Here is a 20,145-nt window from a genome sequence, read left to right on the forward strand (position 1 = left end):
AGAGCTGTCTTCAGCCTGGAAGCTTCCCTGTTCACATGTGAAAATCTGCACACTTGAGGCATATCTTAGATGCCACCTTCTCTGTGATGCTTTTCCAGCTGGGGATTTCACTCTCCTCTGAAATGCCAGGCAACGTGTTGGCACCTTTCCTGGTCCACTTACGCCCCATCATCGGGGTCCTTGTCTGGGGTTCCTATGCGGTGGAGGTAGACTGCTCTAGATTCAAATCCTGCTGCCCGTCTGTGATCGTGGGCCTGTTACGTCTTCCTCGTGTGTAAAATGGGGATGGAATCATCAGGCTCACAGAGGGGTTGAAAGGTTTAAGTGAGACAATGTGTTCAGAGTGCGTGGAGCATTTCAGAAGCTCCAACCCGGCCAAGCCGCTCTAGGCATTTTTGCCTCCCCTACCGCACCCATCACAGTACACGCTAGGTAAGTATCTGTTCGGTTGAATTCACGGACACATGATAATCGGAATTATTTTAGGGAAGTGGCAGCAGGCACAGGATAAATTCTATGCTCATTTATTCGAAGAGCCCTGGAGCTCACTACTCTGAGTGCTCATCGATCTTAAGCGGAGACATCTGAAAATCATTCACTGTCAGTGCCCCGAGCAGAGGTCCAACAGAGGAAACACCTGGCCAGAGAGCATGCGCAGCTCCGTTCCCAGAGGGCGGCAACCTGTGCAGAGATCCAAAGTCAAAATGCACCCAGGGGTCAACTCCCAACACCACTGAACAGTTAGGATGGGCGAAGTCCACCTCATCTCGGGGAGTCACGCGGCAAGCACGGCCTTGGTCTTTCGGTAGCAAAAGCCACAGGACACATGCTTGAAGACGTGCCCAGTCTGGGTGCCTGGGTGGCTCAGTCACCCAGTGTCTGCCTTTGGCTCAGGTCGTGATCCTGGAGTGCCAGGATCGAGTCTCACATTGGGCTCCCCGCTCAGCAGGGGCTCTGCTTCTCCCTCTGCCTCTGCTCCTTCTCCTGCTCATTCTCTCTCTCTCTCTAATAAATAAATAAAATCTTAACAACAACAACAAAAAGTGCCCAGTCTTTCCCCAAACAAACTGTATATCCTTAATAAACTCTGTCCTCAGAACATGCGATAACCCCCTGTAGGGTCTCCCTCTCTCCCCTTTCGGCCCAGGCCAAATGTCGCTTCCTCCACCAAGCCTCGATTTCCCTCTGAGTTCACGGTCCTCCTAGTATAGGATCTCCTTTCACATCGTGTGTATGTCCCCTTTCACTCCTGGAAACTTGGAGGACAGGGTCCATGCCTGATTCTATGCCCAGAAATAAGAACCGCTGGACCATACAGGTCCAGTAAACGCAGGATGGACTCTTGGATGCTTGGATGGATGAAAAAATTGAATAAAAGTGGGAGGACCTTGAGGTACCGAAGTCACTCTGCCATAGGGAGGTTCAGACAAGTTTCTCCAGGGAGGGAAGTTTTCCTTCTGCCAAGCCGGTACCTATGAAGTGGCGAGATTGGTCCCGGCCCCTTACGAACAAACAAGTTCTCAATCGCTGAGTCACTGTGATCCAAGTGCCCACGTTGTCCAGCAGCCTAGCCAAAACCCACACTGGCACAGAGCATCCTATGACCAATTTTTATTGTATCTCAAGGCACATCTCCGCCTTCCAAGCATTGGGGCACGTGTAAAGGTTCGCGGGGCGACGAGTAAATAACAAACTTTAAACCTGGGTTTCCAAACCAGCTTTCTCCTAGGCAACCATGAAGTTACCGAAAAGGGACACATATCAGCCACTGTCCCCCTTGTGGTATTTCAGTCTTTGGCATCCTACTGTCATTCACCCTGAGTGAGCACTGCTGTATAGCCTGGAGGAAAATGTAAACAGCAAACTTCCTATACTCTGATCATTCCCTACTTGGCCCGAGAACATTTTAACCTCACAGGCTCAGCCAGCCTCGTAGACAGGACCTCACGGGTCACCTGGGCCCTGGCAGGAAGCCCCTGGACCCCCGCCTGAGCTAGCAGGTGGTGCCTTGGTCTCCAGTGAATCACTGCCAGCTGGAATGGAGGCCAGGGACAGTATCCAGCTGAGGGAGCACCTGAATCAGGACTTCGCTTTGATTCTAGCAGGAGCTTTCAGAAAGATCCTCAATTGGGTTGACAGGATCCGGACCCCAGGCCTCACGGACTCAGGAATGTGCGCCCAGAGGTCTCTCAGTCATGGACGGAGGCGAAAATCACTCAAGGATCGTGACCATGGGGAAATGTCTGTGCCAGTGGCCACATTTCCTTTCATGCAGGGTGCTACTGGATACTTTCTGGCATCAAGATACTGTGGAGCCAATTTGAGTACAAAATTAGAAAGAAAGAGTGGGAGTCTCGAGGCCAAAATTCCCAGGATGTGGCAAGGCCCAATGAGATTGCACCGGCCTTGACCACGTGATTGGCCAGAGCCTTCGTGTGGGTTGGCCCCTGTGACCCCCTGGAGACTTCCCTACCTACTGGTTTTCTGCAGCTGCTTTTCTCCCTGCCCTGTCCCCTGCTGAGGACCTCTCCAGGTGTCTGTGCTCCAGTCACAGCTGCCCACGTGTCTGGTGGGCTTGGCTTCCTCCTAGCATGGGTCAAACCAACCCTTAGAGCTCTACAGTGGCAGCCAACAGAAGCTGCTCCGTATTTAGACAACTCCAAATTCTCAGAGATATTCCTAGGTATCCACCCACCGTCAGCGCCCCATCCTTCAGGGCGGCTCTGCCATCGAGTGCGGTGGTGGCACCCACCTGTACCGAAGCTCATCAGCTCCTCCAAGCCTGGTGAGAACCCAAATGACCGTGCCCTCCCTCTTCCATGCCAAGGCCTCTAAAAAGGCCACTTGCTGGCATGCTCTCCCAGTCTCACGCACTCAAACGGTGGTCCCGCTGGCGAAAACAACGCGAAGCTTTGTCTTTAAACTAGAATTTATTGGTATACAAAACTCCATTTCATAGATAAAGTGGCACATCTTTGCAGCTTCTATTGCACCAAGTATGGAAGATTAAAACACACAAAAAAGAAACATTTGGTTTTGAAGACACTGCAAATAGCCAAGTACAGTACTTTGGTAAATAAAAATAAAATGGTTCAGATGAACACAATCTGTGAAAAGAAACCACCGAGAGGAAATGAACTATGGACATCAGACAATGGTCACATTTCTCCCCGTCAAGCTCCAGAGATAAGGCAAGACTTGCTAAGTCTAAGGATTGTGACCCCATGGAGGTCTTAAGTATCTCCAGACTGAAGCTAGGACAAGTATAGTGCAATTAGAAAAAAGAGATGGTTCCCGAGCCTGCGAAGGCCCGTGTTCCCCAGAGACACACCTGTGCTCTTTCCCGGGGGTTCACACCCTCTGGCACCTCTGCGCCAGCAAGAGGAACACGCAGGGCTTGAGTCTAACTCCCAGCTCCTTCCATCTTCTCACTGAGCTCGGTGGTCCTGGAGCTTGCTGGAAGGGTGGCTGGGGAGGCCGAGGGCCCTCCTGCCGTGGAAAATGAACAATGAGGGTGGGAACATGGCGGACAGCCCCACAATAGTGTTCTTCAAGTTTTGGTCAAGGGATGTGCCAGGGGCTCAAACCACAGGCTGAGGTTTCTGACTGAGCCCCAGTGACTGTCCCGGACGGCTGGCCACGGGGGCCTGCTGGCTGCTAACGTGCGCAGGGGTAGGGGCAGCCCTCACATGCTTCATCCAGGGATGGTCGCCCACCTGACGACAGGCACAGGGAGTAGCAGCCGTTCTGGAACACGGGGCTGCCCTGCTGGAAACTGAGCCACCGCGCAGAAGTTCGTGCTTTACAGAAACGTTCTTCACGACTGCAGCCCCTTCTCCGGTAACTCTGCAAGGACTCTAACCATTTTAACCAAGCTACAAAGCACCCCTAACTAGCAGAGAGAGACTAGTAAGCTTAGAAGACATGGCTAAGAGCCTGAGGTCACCAGGAGCATCACCTGGGGCCTGAGCAGAGCGAGGCAGCCCGCAGGCCCATCAATTCCCCGGGGGCCGGGCCCTGTGAGGGGCGGGGGGGTGTCACCACCTCCGCCTCATTCCAGTTACTCATTCTCCCTCTAGTATATGGCAGCAGATTTCCCTAAACACGTCATCTAGAAGACCTTCGCTTCAGTGTCAGCAGAAAAACACAATCTGCTTTAGAGTCAGGAAAACACAGGTCGTAAAAAAGTGCCATTATTCAATGACCTCCGAACAACTGTCGGAAGGCCCCAGAGTCTCAGCCACGCCTGCTCTGAACGCGGAGGTGGACAGTGAAGACTGAAAACGGGAGAACAGCAGCAGACTCTGAATCTAGACGTTTGCTACAGACAGACAGAGCCTTGAGGTAAAAAGGTAAAAAGGTGAAGAGCCACGTGTCTGCCCAAAATGGGAGTCAGCGACGGCCCCAGATGTGACCCACGGAGACCAAGCGCTCCATTTTCTTCCTTTGACTCAGGGAGACCGTTAGTCAGCGTGGACTAGAAATCCCAGTTTCCGGGAACCGACTGCACGTTCGAGCGGACCATTTCACAGAAGTAAACTGACAGCATTCTACGTAGACCCAGTAAAACCCGGGCAGAGTCTGAAGTTTCTCAGAATGAGAGAAACTGCACATCGACGACAGGGACTCACCACGAGGACAGTTCAGCGCCGAAGTCCCTCGATGCCGACCTACTTAACGAGTGAGCGGCTCTCCCCGACGTCACGGGGCCCCCCTCGCCCAGGACTGTGTCATTTCACATTGTAAATGCCAGGGAGAGGAGGCAGGGCGCTACCGATGACCAACTTGAAGGTTCCCGTGACGCCCACTAGAGCCGCCCCGCAAGGGAGACCCCACTTCACAAGCCCTCGGGATCAAAACAGGTTTGGAAGTGTTTTCAGAGCTTATAAAAGAAAATACAGACAACCACCTCCGCTGATATCGAAGATCTTGCTTTCTGCCACCATCCCTCAAGCAGGCTATGCTCCAGAAAGCATATGTGCGCGCTACGGAAAATTACACGTGCATACGCGTTCTCTCGAACACCTCCTGATGGCAACTATGTGATTTAGAAGGTGTGGTTCTAGGTTGCTTGAATACATCTACCTCTCTAGTACAAAGCTGTTGCCACTAAAATTTTATGTATTTTGACCTTTAGAAAATCTTATTTTAAAATCCATAAAACCTTTATATACAGTTTCTAAGACGAATAAGCAGCTACAGACCACTGCCCCATCCCCTTCTCCTGACCTCACTAAAGGCTCCCGAGACAGCCCCAGGTAACGTTAACTTCTAACGACCAAGATGCAGCCCAGAGGCTCAGTAAGCAACACGCGCCTCCTAACGTGGGGTGCACGTGAGTCACCGCGCTGGGGATGAGAGTTCCAACAACAGTCAGCCCAGAGCCAAACACCCCGGGCCTCCACGCTGGCCGCCAATAAAGTAACTTTCAAGTGCCTACGAGGCAACCAGGTGCGCGGACCCGCCTACCTCATCCCTCAGCGACACTGAGGCAGGAAAGCCGCAACTCACACGCTTAGCGCGAGATCACTAAAGTCGAATACGTGTACCCACTCCTAATAACTAACGTTTTAAACGCAGACCAATTTTAACTGCAAAACTATGAAATGGTAGTAAGAGAAAATTCCCGAAGCCAGATTAGTTTTTAAAACCACTGTTATCTTACCCCAGAAATGCTGAAGTCTATTATCAGAATTTGGTAATTTGTTAACAAGCGTGCCCAATATTCCTTAATAACTTCTTAGCAGCTTCTAGTTAATCTTCTAAAACCCAACAGGGCCCAAGGCCACCTTCACTAACCAGGTAAATAGAGCAATTCTATTGCTCCTGACGGGGGTATCCCTTATGGTTATTTCAGATTCCTAATCCTGCTGAGTTTCCAAAACCACATCTTGACCTTCCTGAGAGGATCTGGTCTCTTGCCCTCTAGGCCTACCGGACGGACGAGAAAGAGTGCTCGCTCAGGAAAGATCAACCACAGTCAGGAAAGTGTCCAGAGTCAAAAGCCAAGAGGACGATCGATCCGTTAAGCACTGGATCTCACTCCCTTGGAAACAGAAGGCATCAGAGCCCCTGCACCCGCGGGGACTGAGCACAAGAGCCTCAGACTCAGGACTCCACGATGTGCAAAGAAATCATGCTCGGCACTTTCCAAATCTGCTGACTATTACAGAGCCCTGTACCAGGAAGAAGCCCAAATTGCAATGGCCTAAGAGCAGTTCCAAGAAACCACAGGTGCTCCAACTACAAAAAGTCACCAAAGTCAACAAACAAAAAATTAAAACACATCATTAAAACTGAAGAAAGCAAATCATCTGCTGATAAAAGCAATTCAGTGAATCCAGGCCCAGCCCAGACAATGGTACATCCATTCAGTCAAAAGGTTTTTATTGTTTTCCCTTGTCCTTGGAACAGTTATAATTTTGAAATCTGAGGTGGAGAAGTAACTAATTTACCTTCATTTGGCAGAATTTATCTGTCCAAATACGGGGTCCCCAAAAGGCCAAGACTGTCCACAACTGTCCAGTTCATACGTTCTAGGTTAAAAGTTCACACCCACCTACCAGTCTTAGGAATGACCCCTCTCCACCTCCCAAATCCATGTCAGAACTGTGGAGTCATTCCATGGCCTCTGTCCTGTTGGGCTAACCTGAGTCCCTGACAAGTGCTAAAGTGCGGAAGAATTTTTCCGACATCAAAATCCCAGATAGGGCTGGAACAGAAAGAAAGAAATGCAGCATTTTATGGGATTCCATTTTCACAACATTAAGAAAACTGAGCATTAGGTCAAACTACTTCTCTGAAGGTATCTAAGTCTAGAACAGTGAAGAAGAAAACAGTTAATTATTTAAAAGGTGAACCTGAAAAGCTTTAGTTATTCTTCCAGACCTCTGCCCACACAAAATCAAGTAACTCCTTAGAGTCTCTGCAGACAAAGACTGGACTCTCTTCATTTCTCCCTTTATAACCCTGGGTTATGCTCTCCATACGATCAGAAGCTCAGGATTACCTCATAAGCAGTAACATGCCACCTTCTCTTTGTCAAGAAACAAGTACCAAAACCTCAACACCACTACCACTTTTCCAGCAAAGTCCGGGCCTAATCAGCATCGGGCGCGTTTCTGAGAAGGCGTGCGCACAAGCAAACTCAGCACCTGCATCCCACCTGAAACAGCCTCAGAGTCAGGAAGGAGAGAAACGTAGCTGTTGAATTTCCACCCTGACTACAGGCCGCAACCCTCATATCCTATTACTTTGGGAAAAATACTTCCTGAATTAATTTCTGATTAACTTGGACTAGTAGAAAATTAAATCTAAACATGTTCCTGAGTTGAAGACTGTTTACAAACTATCCCATATGTGAATATCAGCTTGAAAATGAAAGGAAAACAAAGGAAACTTGTTGTTCTGAATTTCTAGCAACTAATCTAAACTACTTCATGAACAATTACAGCAAAACTCACCCCAAGTGCTCAGGAAAAGTCCCAGAGTCACTGAACTCTGATTTTCCAAGGCAAATAAAACCACACCTAAAAGGTTTTTGCCCGAACTAACTATCCAACCCTAGGACTCGAAGTTTTAATTGCAGAACATGAATGGCTTCACTGAACGTTCATCAGACAGAACACACCACTAACAAAAGTCTGAGCAAAACAGAGGCAGCCTGAAAGGAGACTAACTCAGTGTACGAGCTTGTGTGTGAGTCTGGGGGCTTGCACGTCACTTTGTGAGAGGTCGGCCTCCCTGGGGAGCCTGCTATGCGGCGCTCCTTTTCCATCCGCTCCTCGCAGCTCCCAGAAGGCCAGAGAGTCAGATGTTGAGAGCGGCAAAGGTCTTCACCAAGGTGACCTGCGTGTTCGCATCCGCTTCACTTCGGCTGCTGTCCCTGTGGCCGCTCCTGCTCTCCAGGGCCTTGTGACGGTGCCTCTCCTCTTGTCGCTTCTTCTTCTCCAGTCGCTGCTGCTCCCGCCTCTGTCTGCTGGTGACCTGAAAGAGAAGGCCGCGTGAGCTGCCCGCACAGCGGACTCAGGTGGCACCTGCCGAGGGGACACATGGGGCACGGACAGATCCAAGGGTCATGGGCTGCTTCTCAGCGAGAACAGAGAAAACCCACCTAACAGACCAGAAGTGATGTCTTTCCCATCACAGCTCCAATTTACATTTAAATTTCTATCTCCTTGCTGAGCTAGCAAAAGAAATAAATTCCATTCTTCTCAAAATCCAATACACAATGACCTAAGAAACATGAACCCCAGTCCTGCACGACATAATGCTCAAACATGCCAGAGGGCCCCTGTCTCTACATAATTTAATGCCCCAGTAACCATAATAAAACCCTCAGCAGCTTTTACTGCATTTTTACCACTGCCTGTGGCTTTTGACATTATGCTGCATTTGGGGCTCAGAACTGCTTGGTGAAAAATCTTTAAAAGGAATTCCCAATTCCGTAAAAGCAATGGTACCATATACTACTTGCAGGAGTCAGGGGCGGGTAGAGAGACAGACAACCCTTCCAGGAAACATCTGACAATTTATCAAAAAGCCTTAAAAAGATTCAAATGTCCATACCCTTTAACCTATCCATTCCTCTTCTGGGACTCTAGCCACACAAAAAACTAATGTAAAATACAAAGATTTACACACAAAGTTCTTCAGTGAAGATGACGGCATTTATGGTATAATACGGGTTAACCGGGCAGCACCTGGACGCACAGGAACACTGGGCGGGGAGGGAGGCTGTATGTGTGTACACAGAGCAGCACAGCCGGGCCCACCTCTATTCGTCACTGCACGCAGCAAACTGGACAAGCAAGGTTCTCATTCTGCTTCTCGATGCCCCCTTATGCACTTCCCATTTTTTCTGCAATAACTACTTTCAAACCACCAGAAAACAATGACGCACTAAGATGAGCTCCCAGTTCCCACCACTGCCACTGAATCACCGCCGCCCACCACTGGCCCTTGCGAGCCCATCTTTCATACCTTTGGGAGCTGGTTTTTATTTGCTTTGTTTTCTTCACTAGGGCTGGCCCGCTCTTTATTGTTGTCAGTTCTGCCTTCATTTAAGCCCTGATTTCCAAAGAGCCTGGTGCCACTGCTGCCCTCCTCCCATAAAGGGCCACATGGCTTCAGACTTTGGCCGCTGGACTCAAGGTTCTCCTCTGCATCTTCCAAAGAAAGGTATTTTATTAAAATTGAGAACCTAAGACAGTTACACAATCTAACAATGCGTAACTCCAAAGAGAGCAAGTTTCCTTGAAGCAAAATTCTAACATCAAGTCAATACAGTGGGGAACACAGTGGGGAATGACTGGTACTATTTGGAAGATAAATTTAAAAAGAACCTGCTGACCAGCCTAATCATCAGCTTCCCACCTGCAGAGTGTCTTATTAAACCACTTTTTAACACATTTTTAGGAGGAAGTCTTTCATTTGCACCCAAAACCCAGAAAGGAAACAGACTCCAAACCCGTACTGCCTAATACAGCAGCCACCAGCCATAGGTAGCCATTTAAATTAAAAATGATTAAAGTTCAATGAAATTGAAACTTCAGTTCCTTACTCTCACTCAGCCATACATGTCAACTACACACTATACTGGATGGTGCTGTTTTAACGTCACAAAGACCAAGTTACTCGCAGCTTTCTGAGAAAGCACAGCAAATATATAAAGAAGAAAATATCCAAACACATAGAAAACTGTCATGCTGGGAGCAGAACCTGGCACCTATCCGGCAATATGTACCAAAATCATTCTGAATAACTTGTGAGGACACTAAGACTGTGTCTTTTTGTTGTTGTTGTTTTCCATCTTCTGAGTCACAGAATTAAACCCAGTTCAAGTAAAACAAAATTCTAATTTATCACCAGCTGATGGATACTAGTTATCTATATATTTCCATTAGAAAACTCAGTTATTTCTCTCTCTAGTCTATTTCAGTTATCATTTTTTTATTATAAGGGATTCCTCTTTCAAAAAGAATAAAGTCCTCCCTGAACTCTCCATCCCTCCAAGACCAGCTTAAGTGGCCTTTCCATGTACCCCCTGGTTCTCTGTACCCCCACTAGTACGAATTATTATGCTGGTTTCCCTGTCTCCCCTCTGCCCCTCTCTCCCCAACTCCAGATTATCTCCTCCCTGAGGCAGGGCCAACGCCTTGTAAAACATGCCCACATGCAGAAAGTGATAAATGGCAGTATAATCACTACCTGTGCCTTGATAAAAATTAAACATTTGAAAAGTCACCAACACAACCATTTTGAAAGCATAGAAATATCAATCATGGACTCACTATTTCTTTTCCCCTGGTTCATCTGAAGCATGGCAATTATTGCAGATTCAATGTTATAATTTTCGGCTTCCAGGTTCTGGACTATCAAATTAAAATCCTATCCAAGAAACAAAGGAACACGTCAAGACTGGGTAGACTCTTCTACCTACCTCCACGTCAACAACCTGATACGTGAGAAGAGCTAATGGTGAGAATCAGGGCGTGGCTTCAAGACCTTTTCCATTTAGGAGATGCCTTAATTTTCAATAAGGCTGGTCACTTGAAATAACTATTTAATATAAATAAGTTCCTTTATATAAAACTGCACTTTTACTAGTGTAAAAGCCAGTCAGAAAAAGAAAAACAAAAAACCCACACACCTCCTTAGGGTTTTGAGCAATACTGGGTAAAATCTAGCAAATAAGAGACAAGTGAATAAGCAGCTCTCCTTAGGTCATCTCACTTGATCTGATGAGCCACAAACATCATGAATCTTGCTCAGCCCATCAGGTGTGGGCATCCTACACTGGGGCTACGAAACTGGCAGGAAAACTCGGCCCAGCAATGCTTGTTCATGCACCATTATTACTACAGGACAGAAATACTCACTGAACATCCAGTCGCATTGCAGACCTTCTGGACAGCATCTTCTACTTCACCTCTCAGGTCATCCTCAAAGTCAACACCCTTCGTCTTGACCTTTTCCCTTTTATTTGACTCATCTTGATGAAGCATCTGAAACTAAAGGAAATATAAAGAGTAATAATCATGGAACATGCAAATTAGGTTCAGAATCTTCCACATAGGAAGACACTTTAATCTCAAAATCATTCTAGTAGTTATTGACGGGGAGAAGATTCCAGGAGCAATCTTCAGGGTATAGCAATGACTAGGCTAAATTTCATCCAGATACGGATACTCCAGACCATAAAAGAAGTGTTAAAAAGAAAGGCCCAAGATATAGGATAAACTGCTCAGGAAGAAGGGCATTAGAGCTCCTACATCGTTTCTAGACACCAACAATCTGGCAATGACCGCTGACTTGAACAGCACACGTTGTCTCAGCTGATCGCCAGAGCTAGGAGTTTAGTCACAGAAGCTCAACTGATAAGCTTCTGCAGCAGGACAAGTTGTCCTGAAGAAACATTCATACATCCCTCACCTGGGTCCCAAGGCCCTATCTGATCATCATCAAGTCTTGGTGTGCTGAAGTTCCTGTCCCAGCTGGACAGTCACAGGTGGGCGTGTCTCCTCTAACCTCATCTGACCTCACCTAATCACAGGCATACCACCACGTGCAAGAGAACCTGGCAATCCAAATCCTAAAAACAGAAAGAGCAGTTCGTTTGGTATCCGCGAGGCCTTTCCAACCTAAGCTTACTGCACAATAGCTAAAAATCGTCGCTCTGCGGTTGCTCAATCACCTTCTCTCTTCACTTCTGCTAACACAGGGAGATGGGAAACAGGCAAGGACAAATTCTTACTTGTTTGCCTGTAAAAGCATAAGCGGAATCCAGCAGTGTGCAGTCCATTCCTTCCAGCACGAAGCGATCTATTGTAAAATTACACCCAAACAACTTGGCCAGTCTTTAAAATATATCCAGAGGACATAATGTCAAATAATGTCAACTTTAGAAAGGGTTTATGTGAAAGTGCTCACCACAGCACTACTAATGGTGGTGAGTGACTGGAAACCTGAGGGTTTCAGTGTATAGGTAGTTAAATAACCATGGTAAATCCGTACACTGATGCTTCAGTTCTGTTAAAGTAAGGAGCTCAATAGACATTTCACTCGCATGATTATTTAACAATGTTTTGGCAATAGCAAAAAGCAATTAGCCCTTTCCCCGCCAAAAAAAAAAAAAAAAAAAAAAACCAGAAGTATAAAATTGGAAAGAAGAAAGATTACCACTATTTGCAGATGATATAATTCTATACCTAAAAGAAAAAAAAAAAAAACCCAAGAGAATCAACCAAAAAACTATCACAAACAGAAAGAATTCTGGCAAATCATATACTTACAAGAATCTAGTATCCAAAATATATAAAGAACTCTTACAATTCAACAACAAAAGCACAAATACCACAGTTAAAACATGGGCAAAGGACGTGAGCAGACATTTCTCCAAAGACACACAATAGCCAGCGAACACATGAAAAGATGCTCTACAGCATTAACCATTACAGAAATGCAGATCAAAACCAGGAGACAGCATTTCCTACCTGGTAGGATGGCCATAATTTAAAAGAGAAAGAAGGAAAAATAGCAGGTGTTGGTTAAGAGTGTGGAGAAAGTGGAACCCGGAACACACTGCTGACAGTACGTCAGACACGCAGCCAGTGTGGAAACAGTGCGGCAGTTCCTCAAGAAGTTAAACATATGACCTAGCAATTCTACTCCCGGATATGTATCTAAAAGACTGAAGACAGGGACTGAAACGCTATACGCAAATATTCATTGCAGCACTATTCACAAGAGCCTAAAGTGGAAATAACGCAGATGCCTATCGACAGATGAAGAGCTAAATGAATGGGCTCTATCCACACGGTGCGGTATTATTCAGTCTTAGGAAGTATGGACACCTGCCACAAAATGAACGAATCCTGAAAACGTGCTGCTGTGACATACGTCAGTCACAAAAGCCCACATATTGTATGATCCCATTTATATAAAACGTCCAGAACTGATAAACCCATAGAGACATAAAGCAGATTGGTGGTGGCTGAGGGAGGAAAGGAATGGGGAGTGACCTGCTTCATGGGCACGCGGTCTCCTTCTGGGGTGAGGAAAATGTTTTGGAGCTGGATGGAGGAAGGAGATGCACAGCTTTATCGGTGTATCAGTGGCACTAAACTGTACATTGTAAAATGGTTAATTTGGGGGCACCTGGGTGGTCTTGTCAGTTAAGTGTCCAACACTTGATCTCAGCTCAGGTCTTGATCTCAAGATCCTGAGTTTGAGCCCTAAATTGGGCTGCATGCTGGGCATGGTGCATACTTTAAAAATCTCTAAAATGGTTAATTTTGGGGGCACCTGAGTGGCTCACTGGGTTAAGCCTCTGCCTTCAGCTCAGGTCATGGTCTCAGGGTCCTGGGATCGAGCCCCGCATCAGGTTCTCTGCTCAGCAGGGAGCCTGCTTACCCCTCTTTCTGCCTGCCTCTCCGCCTACTTGTGATTTCCGTCTGTCAAATAAATAAAGTCTTTAAAAAAAATTAAAAAATAAAATTGTTAATTTTATGTTACGTGAATTTTACCTGAATTTTTAAAAAAGACAGAATTCTGCATGATAGCTGGGTGCACACATAATTAACATTTTGTTAATTACTCTCATATATACAAATGATAACTAGCTAGGAAACAGAAAAAGAAGAAGATCCTTTCCTTATAATAGAAACAAAAACACAAAATACTTAAGAATAAACTCTGCAAAAAATTAGCAAGATCCATATGTAGGAAATGCTCCTAAGGATCACCCAAAAAGTCAATTAAACAGAAAAACATAAAACATCACTGGTTTGGGGGGTACCTAGATGGCTCAGTCAGTTGAAATGTTAGACTCTTGGTTTCAGCTCAGGTTAGGATCTCCAGGTCACGGGACTGAGCTCCAGGTCGGACTCCACACTCAGCGCGGAATCTGCTTTAGATTCTCTCTCTCCCTCTCCCCGGCCCCTCCCCACCACTCATGCTCTCGCTCTCTCTCTCAAATAAATAAATAAAATCTTAAAAAAAAAAAAAAATCACTGGTTTTTAGCTCCCAGGGCACACAGCTCTTGACCCGGTTCCACCAGGGCTGAGAACACAGAAGAAAACAGGGGCCTCACTCACATCTGTCTGGAGGTGTGCAGGGGCTTCCGAGTTGTCATTCAGCCTCCGAACACTGTCATAGTGCTCTCCGCACCGATATGCGATATGTAACTCCCTCACACTGCTCTTCTCTGTGCCACGAATCTGCAGGCAAAAGGGGAGACAGATGCCGGCGAGGATCTGGATGGTGTCAAGTCTGGGAGGGAAAGGCCCCCTGGGTTGTCCAGGAAGCCCAGTCAGCAGGCTCTATGCACACATGAATTCAGGATAGGCTGGGATATGCCAGAGGGCAGGGCCGGAAGAACAGATACAGGACAACCATCTGCTGCGACGAGAGATTTGGTGCTGCACACCTGGACTCTGGGCCCTGTGTTTTCAGCCTCTGATTTAATTTGTGGGGAAAAAAATAAAGGAAAGATTTTCTCTTAAAAAAAAAAAAAAATGCTTAAGTAACTTCTGAATTCTCTTTCTCCCACCCATGTTACATAGGCTTCAAACTGCTTAATGTGTAACTATATCGAAATCCACCCACATAAAAAAATATAGTCAAAAGCCAGAGCAGATTTACGAGGAAGTTAGAGCAGCTTATGTTTCAGAGGCTTCTGCACCCCTCAGCCCCTCCATGCACAGGCCCTTTCCAGGGTGGAAGGCCCAGGGGCTGAGACAGATTTGTTCAGTTTGAAGCTCAAACAACCTGGGGCCCTCTTTGAGGAAAAGAATACAAAATTACAAATATTAAATTGCTATAACCCCTCCCAAGACCTTGAAAGGGGACTACAAAAATGAGGGACCTGACACTCAGAGTAAATCCACCCATTGTTAAAACAAAAATAGCATTTTCCATCAACTGCATACTAAGAAATTAACAAGAACAAATTCAAAAATTAACAAGAACAAATTCAAAAATCTCACTTAAACCAAATTCAAAACAAAACGTGATACTGTCAAGCAGTACTACTGCGTGGCCCAATGATGAAGGCACTGTTCCAAAGCACGCCATGCGAATGGTGCCCACGGAGCGCAGCCCGACAAGAACGGTCTTCCCTGAAGTTGTGCTGTACAGAAGCCCTGAGGGTCAGGCTGGGTACGCCCCCAAGAAACCACCACCTCCACAGAAACTCTGAAGTAATTCTGAATCTGTCCCTTAAAAAGCCCAGTAACTGTTTCTTTGTTAAACACCAAAACATCAGCACCTCTTCTTGTTTTTACTGAAAGTCATAGGTAGTAAGATTCTGCCATTAATTCAAACAGTATCTATGGTCTAAAACACAACAAAAGCCGGAACCACACAAGTCTAGAGATCAGAACCATGGAAATTTCCTCCAGGTGGAATACTTAGGTCTCAAAATACAGAGAGTCTGGTTTTGACATATAATAGAGCAAGTACCAATTATCTCTCTTGGGAGGGGTTAAAGCAATTATAAATTAAATCTCCAGGAAGAGTAATGGAAAAGGAAACTAGTTGATTAGAATCTTTGAATGACATTGTCCCTAAAATACGTACATATTTAAATAATAGTAATATACACACAGTATGGATAGGAGAAAATAACTGGAATAGTCACCAAATTGTTAACTGTGATGTTCAGGGGGAAAGAGATTACAGAGGATTTTCACTTTCTATACTACACATGTCTACACTCTTCACAGAAGCACATACTCCATTTGTAACGAGGGAAAAAATGCAGGTTTCAGCGTCTCGATGTTGTGAATACAAGTCTACTCATTATTCATGCAAGAGCTCTTACCCCAGATAGTAGCAACCAATGCAGTTTCAATTCTTAAATTTTCTAAGATCCAGGGCACCTGAGTGGCTCAGTAGGAAGCCTCTGCCTTTGGCTTAGGTTATGATCTCAGGGTCCTGGGATCGAGTCCTGCATCGGGCTCTCTGCTCAGCAGGGAGCCTGCTTCCTCATCCCCACCCCCACCTGCCTCTCTGCCTACTTGTGATCTCTCTCTGTCAAATAAATAAATAAATTTTTAAGAAGTTTTATAAGATGCTTCAAAGGGGAGTGGGAAGATGGAGGAGATCCAGTGCACAGTTCCATTATACAGCAATTATATTTATTTTAAAAACATATACTTTCAAAAAAACAAAACAAAAAACCAAAACATATACTTTCAGTGTTTAGCAATCCATGAAAAAGAATACTACAGAAATATATGTGGAAAAAAAATTCTAACTATGCAGAATTATCTTCCACAACTACCTAGGTAATAAAAAAAAAACTAAAAAAAACAGTTAGGGGAGCCTGGGTGGCTCAGTCAGTTAAGCAGCTGCCTTTGGCTCAGGTCATGATCCCGCATCGGTCTCCCTGCTTGGTGGGGAGTCCGCTTCTCCCTCTCGCTTTGCCTACTTGTGCTCTCTATCTCTCTGTCAAATAAATAAATACAATCTTTTTAAAAAATAAAAATAAGACAAACAAAAAAAGTTATTGGAGTTCCTGGGTGGCACAGTCGGTTAAGCATCCGATCTTAACTTCAGCTCAGGGCATGATCTCAGGGTCATGGAATCAAACCTCTGCACTCAGTGCGGAGTCTGCTTGTCCCTCTCCCTCTGCTCCTTCCCTCCCCACGCACACACACTCACACTCTCCCCCCCTCTCAAATAAATAAATAAAATCTGTAAAAACAGTTCTCAATGGAGGGAAAGGGAGACTGTGGTTACTAAGTTGGCCCAGATTATTTTTCATCAAGAATAGGGTCATTATGCTATAAATTCAAATGATCTCGATGACTTCTGCTAAACAGTAAAACTTTAATGACCAAAAACTGAGACCATGGAACCAGTAACCAGTATTCTTGGTTGTAAGACCAACCTTAGAAAGAGAGAATCTCGGAAAATATGATCGTGTTCCCTGGTGTTGGTCCACCTGACAAAACTGCCCCAAAACAAAATATGTACAGTCACTGTCCCCCCGCCCTGTCCCTACATCTTGCACCAACCCATGAGTATCCCGTTTATTCCGCTCTAAGAGAATTTCATTAAAGGATATTATGACAGATGCAGAAGACTACATACTTCCATTAATAGGACATTCTGAAAAGGCAAAATTGTAAGAGATAAATGACATTAGTGTTACAAGAGGCAAGGGATGGGGGGAGAGGGAACTCTGACTGCAAATGGCCATGAGGTGACTTTTCGGAGTCATGGAAATAATCTGTATGTTGACAACGGTGGTAGCGACGTGACTTTGTTTGTCAAAACACACAGAAGTACACGTCAGAGAAGGATGAATTTTGCTATATGTAAACTGTCTCTATAGACTTTATTTTTAATGAGGAAAGGCTAGACACAAGCAATTTACAAAGAAATACGTACGTGCAGGTGGTATATTTAAAAAACGAGGGGAAGAAAGGTCATCATTGCCTTTATGAAAATAATCAGAGAGATGTGTAAGAAGTGTGTACGTGTGCACACAGACGCATCTCCGTGTGCGCAGATGGGCTTCAAACAGGTATGAGACCACTGTGATGTGTCTCTTTTCCAGGTTCGGCAAACAGTGCACATGAACGCCACGGATACACACTAACATGTTAACAGTAATAATCTCTGCATAATATGACACTCTGGGTGATTTTTACTTCCTTTTATGGGCTTTTCTGAAGTTTCAAAATTTTCTATGATTAACATGTTTTAGCTAATTAAAAAAAAACAACTTAGAAATGGGGAAGTGAAGGGAAGAAGAGAGGACTAACAGAAATCCTATGCATAGTTTTTAGGAGTGGAGCCACAACGGGAAAAGCAGTTCTCCGAATGCAAGGATGAAGAGTAAGGGGATGGTAGCCTAGAGACACTTTCCCCCTGACTTGTGGCTTTCCATACTCCAGAACATTTGGTTTGATGGACTGTTTGGAGGAGATGAGGTTAATTTAGGATACCAAAGGTAATGAAAGGTGAAAACAGGTGAACGGACAAGTACTTCATGACACGGGCCGGGGGACCACACCGAGTACGTGTTGTTAAAATCTTATTTGCTGTAGAAAAACCACTAAAACCATTCTGTGTGGCTGGGCAGAGCACAGAACAGAGCTTGACATCCTAGACCATGAAATATATTTTGCTGTTCAGAACACACTTTTTAGCAACACTTACTGAGTGCATTTGGTTTTTGTCTCCCTCCACATAAAAAAACAAAACATACACGTGGGTTAGGCATACCTCCAACCGGAATTTGTAGGCCCGAATCCTCTGGATTCCCACTTTACTATTTTCTACAACATGATCTAAAGTATTTCCATATTAGGCTGTCGGCCCTCAAATTACCCCGTTAACTGACTGCTAAATAATATATATTTTTTAAGTTGTTATTTAAAGTCAAGTTAGTTAACAGTGTATTAGATTCAGATGTACAATTCAGTGACTCAACACTTCCATAGGACACCCAGTACTCATCACGAGTGCCCTCCTGCAACCCCAGCACCCTGCTGAATAATACTGTTAACCTTCTAAAGGTCTGTGCCTTATACTTCAGACTCCCTATGTACATAGCACGGGGTTTAATTCAAAGCCACTGGCAGCTTCCCATCTGTGGTTAGGCCAGCAGTCCAAGTGACCCTGTACAGTTCAGTATCACCATCTCTGGACACCCCCAATGCTAATTTATAAGTAAGAGCTTAAGACAAGTCCCCCAGTAGGTGACCTACCTGCCACAAAGGGGCATTAAGTTGATGAATCACCACATTCAACTGATGATTTCTTGCAAAGGCTACGATTGCATCATTGCCAGCAAAGGTTCCAGGCTTTGCCAAACTGGCCACTGCACAAAACAGGAGAGAGAGGAAAATGAACTCTTTGGAATGGAAAAATCCAAGTGCAAGCATGCTTTGGTATTTGCTTAGTTCCAAATAGTATGAAACAGAAGGATCCATCTGAGAAATCCGTAAGCTCTGTCACAACCAGGAATTCAGTTGGTTGCACAGTATGTCGTCTGCTACTCGGAAGAGTACCAATCATTCATAAAGAAAGGAGTCATTTCTTCCCTCATTAACTACTTACTGACTGTTTCCTATATGCCTAACTCTGTAAGACTGGAAACGGAACAACCAGAGTAACCTTCAGTTTGCATTAATGAGTGTGATTAGGTGTTAAGCATGGCTCTACTCACTTCCGGATTATTATTTTTAATCCTCAAAACTCTCTGAAAGAGACAGCATCATGCACACCATCCTCCAGGTAGAGCAGTTTGTAACTGAGCCCAAGGTCACAGAGCCAGTACATGGCAGAGCAGAGACTGCATCCCAGGCAGCCTGATTCCAAGCCCTGGCTCTTGGCCACTCCGTTACACAGCTGGTCACAATCTGAGCTCAAGGAGTCTACAAGCAGTGGGGGACAAACAACAAGAAAACAGGCTGATGCATAAGTGTCGCAGGGAAGGGATGTACAGTAAGGAACTTGGCCTCACCCAGAGAGGTCTGGCCTTTGTCCCTGACTCATAGGTTATAGCCTCTAAACCCTTGAAATTTCCCACGTGAAAGGATGATGGGCCCCTTGGCCCCACTTGAGTTTATACTAATGAGGTGACTCATGGTGGGCCTCTCTGGCCACATGATGGTAGGAAGACCTGGGGGACTGGGAGCTGGATACTGAGAGCAACCACCTAGGCAGTCAATCAATAATAGCTACGTAATGAGGCCCCAGTAATCCAAACGCGGAAGTCAGGGGGCTCCCTGGCTGACAGTATTCTGTGATTGTGTAACCTTCCCTGACTCTAGCCCTTGGCTAATTTTGATCCATATCCTTTCCTTGCAAAAAACTGTAACTATGAGTATAACCACCGTCAGTGAGTTCTGAGTCCTTCTAACAAATTATTGAACCTGAGCCTAGTTCTGGGAAACCCCCAATTTGCAGTTGATATCAGAAGAGGGTATCGGGTTCTTGGGTGGCTCAGTCGTTAAGCGTCTGCCTTCGGTTCAGGTCATGATCCCAGGGTCCTGGGAATGAGCCCCGCATTGGGCTTCCTGCTCCTCCCACTCCCCCTGCTTGTGTTCCCGCTCTCACTGTCTCTCTCTCTCTCTAATACATTTTTAAAAATCAAAAAAAAAAAAAAAAAAAAAAAAAAAAAAAAA

General features: G+C 45.5%; 1 protein-coding gene across 1 annotated transcript in view; it reads right to left on the reverse strand.

Annotated features, from left to right (window-relative positions):
* Nucleotides 1-2,915: 2,915 nt before the first annotated feature.
* The window catches only part of LOC111154851 (OTU deubiquitinase 3), a 28,321-nt gene continuing 11,091 nt past the window's right edge, over nt 2,916-20,145 (reverse strand). The window contains exons 3-8 of the mRNA XM_022514787.1: nt 18,724-18,836; nt 14,098-14,220; nt 10,881-11,012; nt 10,293-10,389; nt 8,983-9,167; nt 2,916-7,986 (exon numbers count right to left, since the gene is read on the reverse strand). Of these exons, the coding sequence (XP_022370495.1) occupies nt 7,810-7,986; nt 8,983-9,167; nt 10,293-10,389; nt 10,881-11,012; nt 14,098-14,220; nt 18,724-18,836 (827 nt within the window). The 3' untranslated portion in view covers nt 2,916-7,809. The remainder of the gene's footprint in view (nt 7,987-8,982; nt 9,168-10,292; nt 10,390-10,880; nt 11,013-14,097; nt 14,221-18,723; nt 18,837-20,145) is intronic.

Source organism: Enhydra lutris, unplaced genomic scaffold (assembly GCF_002288905.1).
Source record: "Enhydra lutris kenyoni isolate GAN:26980312 unplaced genomic scaffold, ASM228890v2 scaffoldscaffold38, whole genome shotgun sequence".
Classification (NCBI taxonomy): domain Eukaryota; kingdom Metazoa; phylum Chordata; class Mammalia; order Carnivora; family Mustelidae; genus Enhydra; species Enhydra lutris.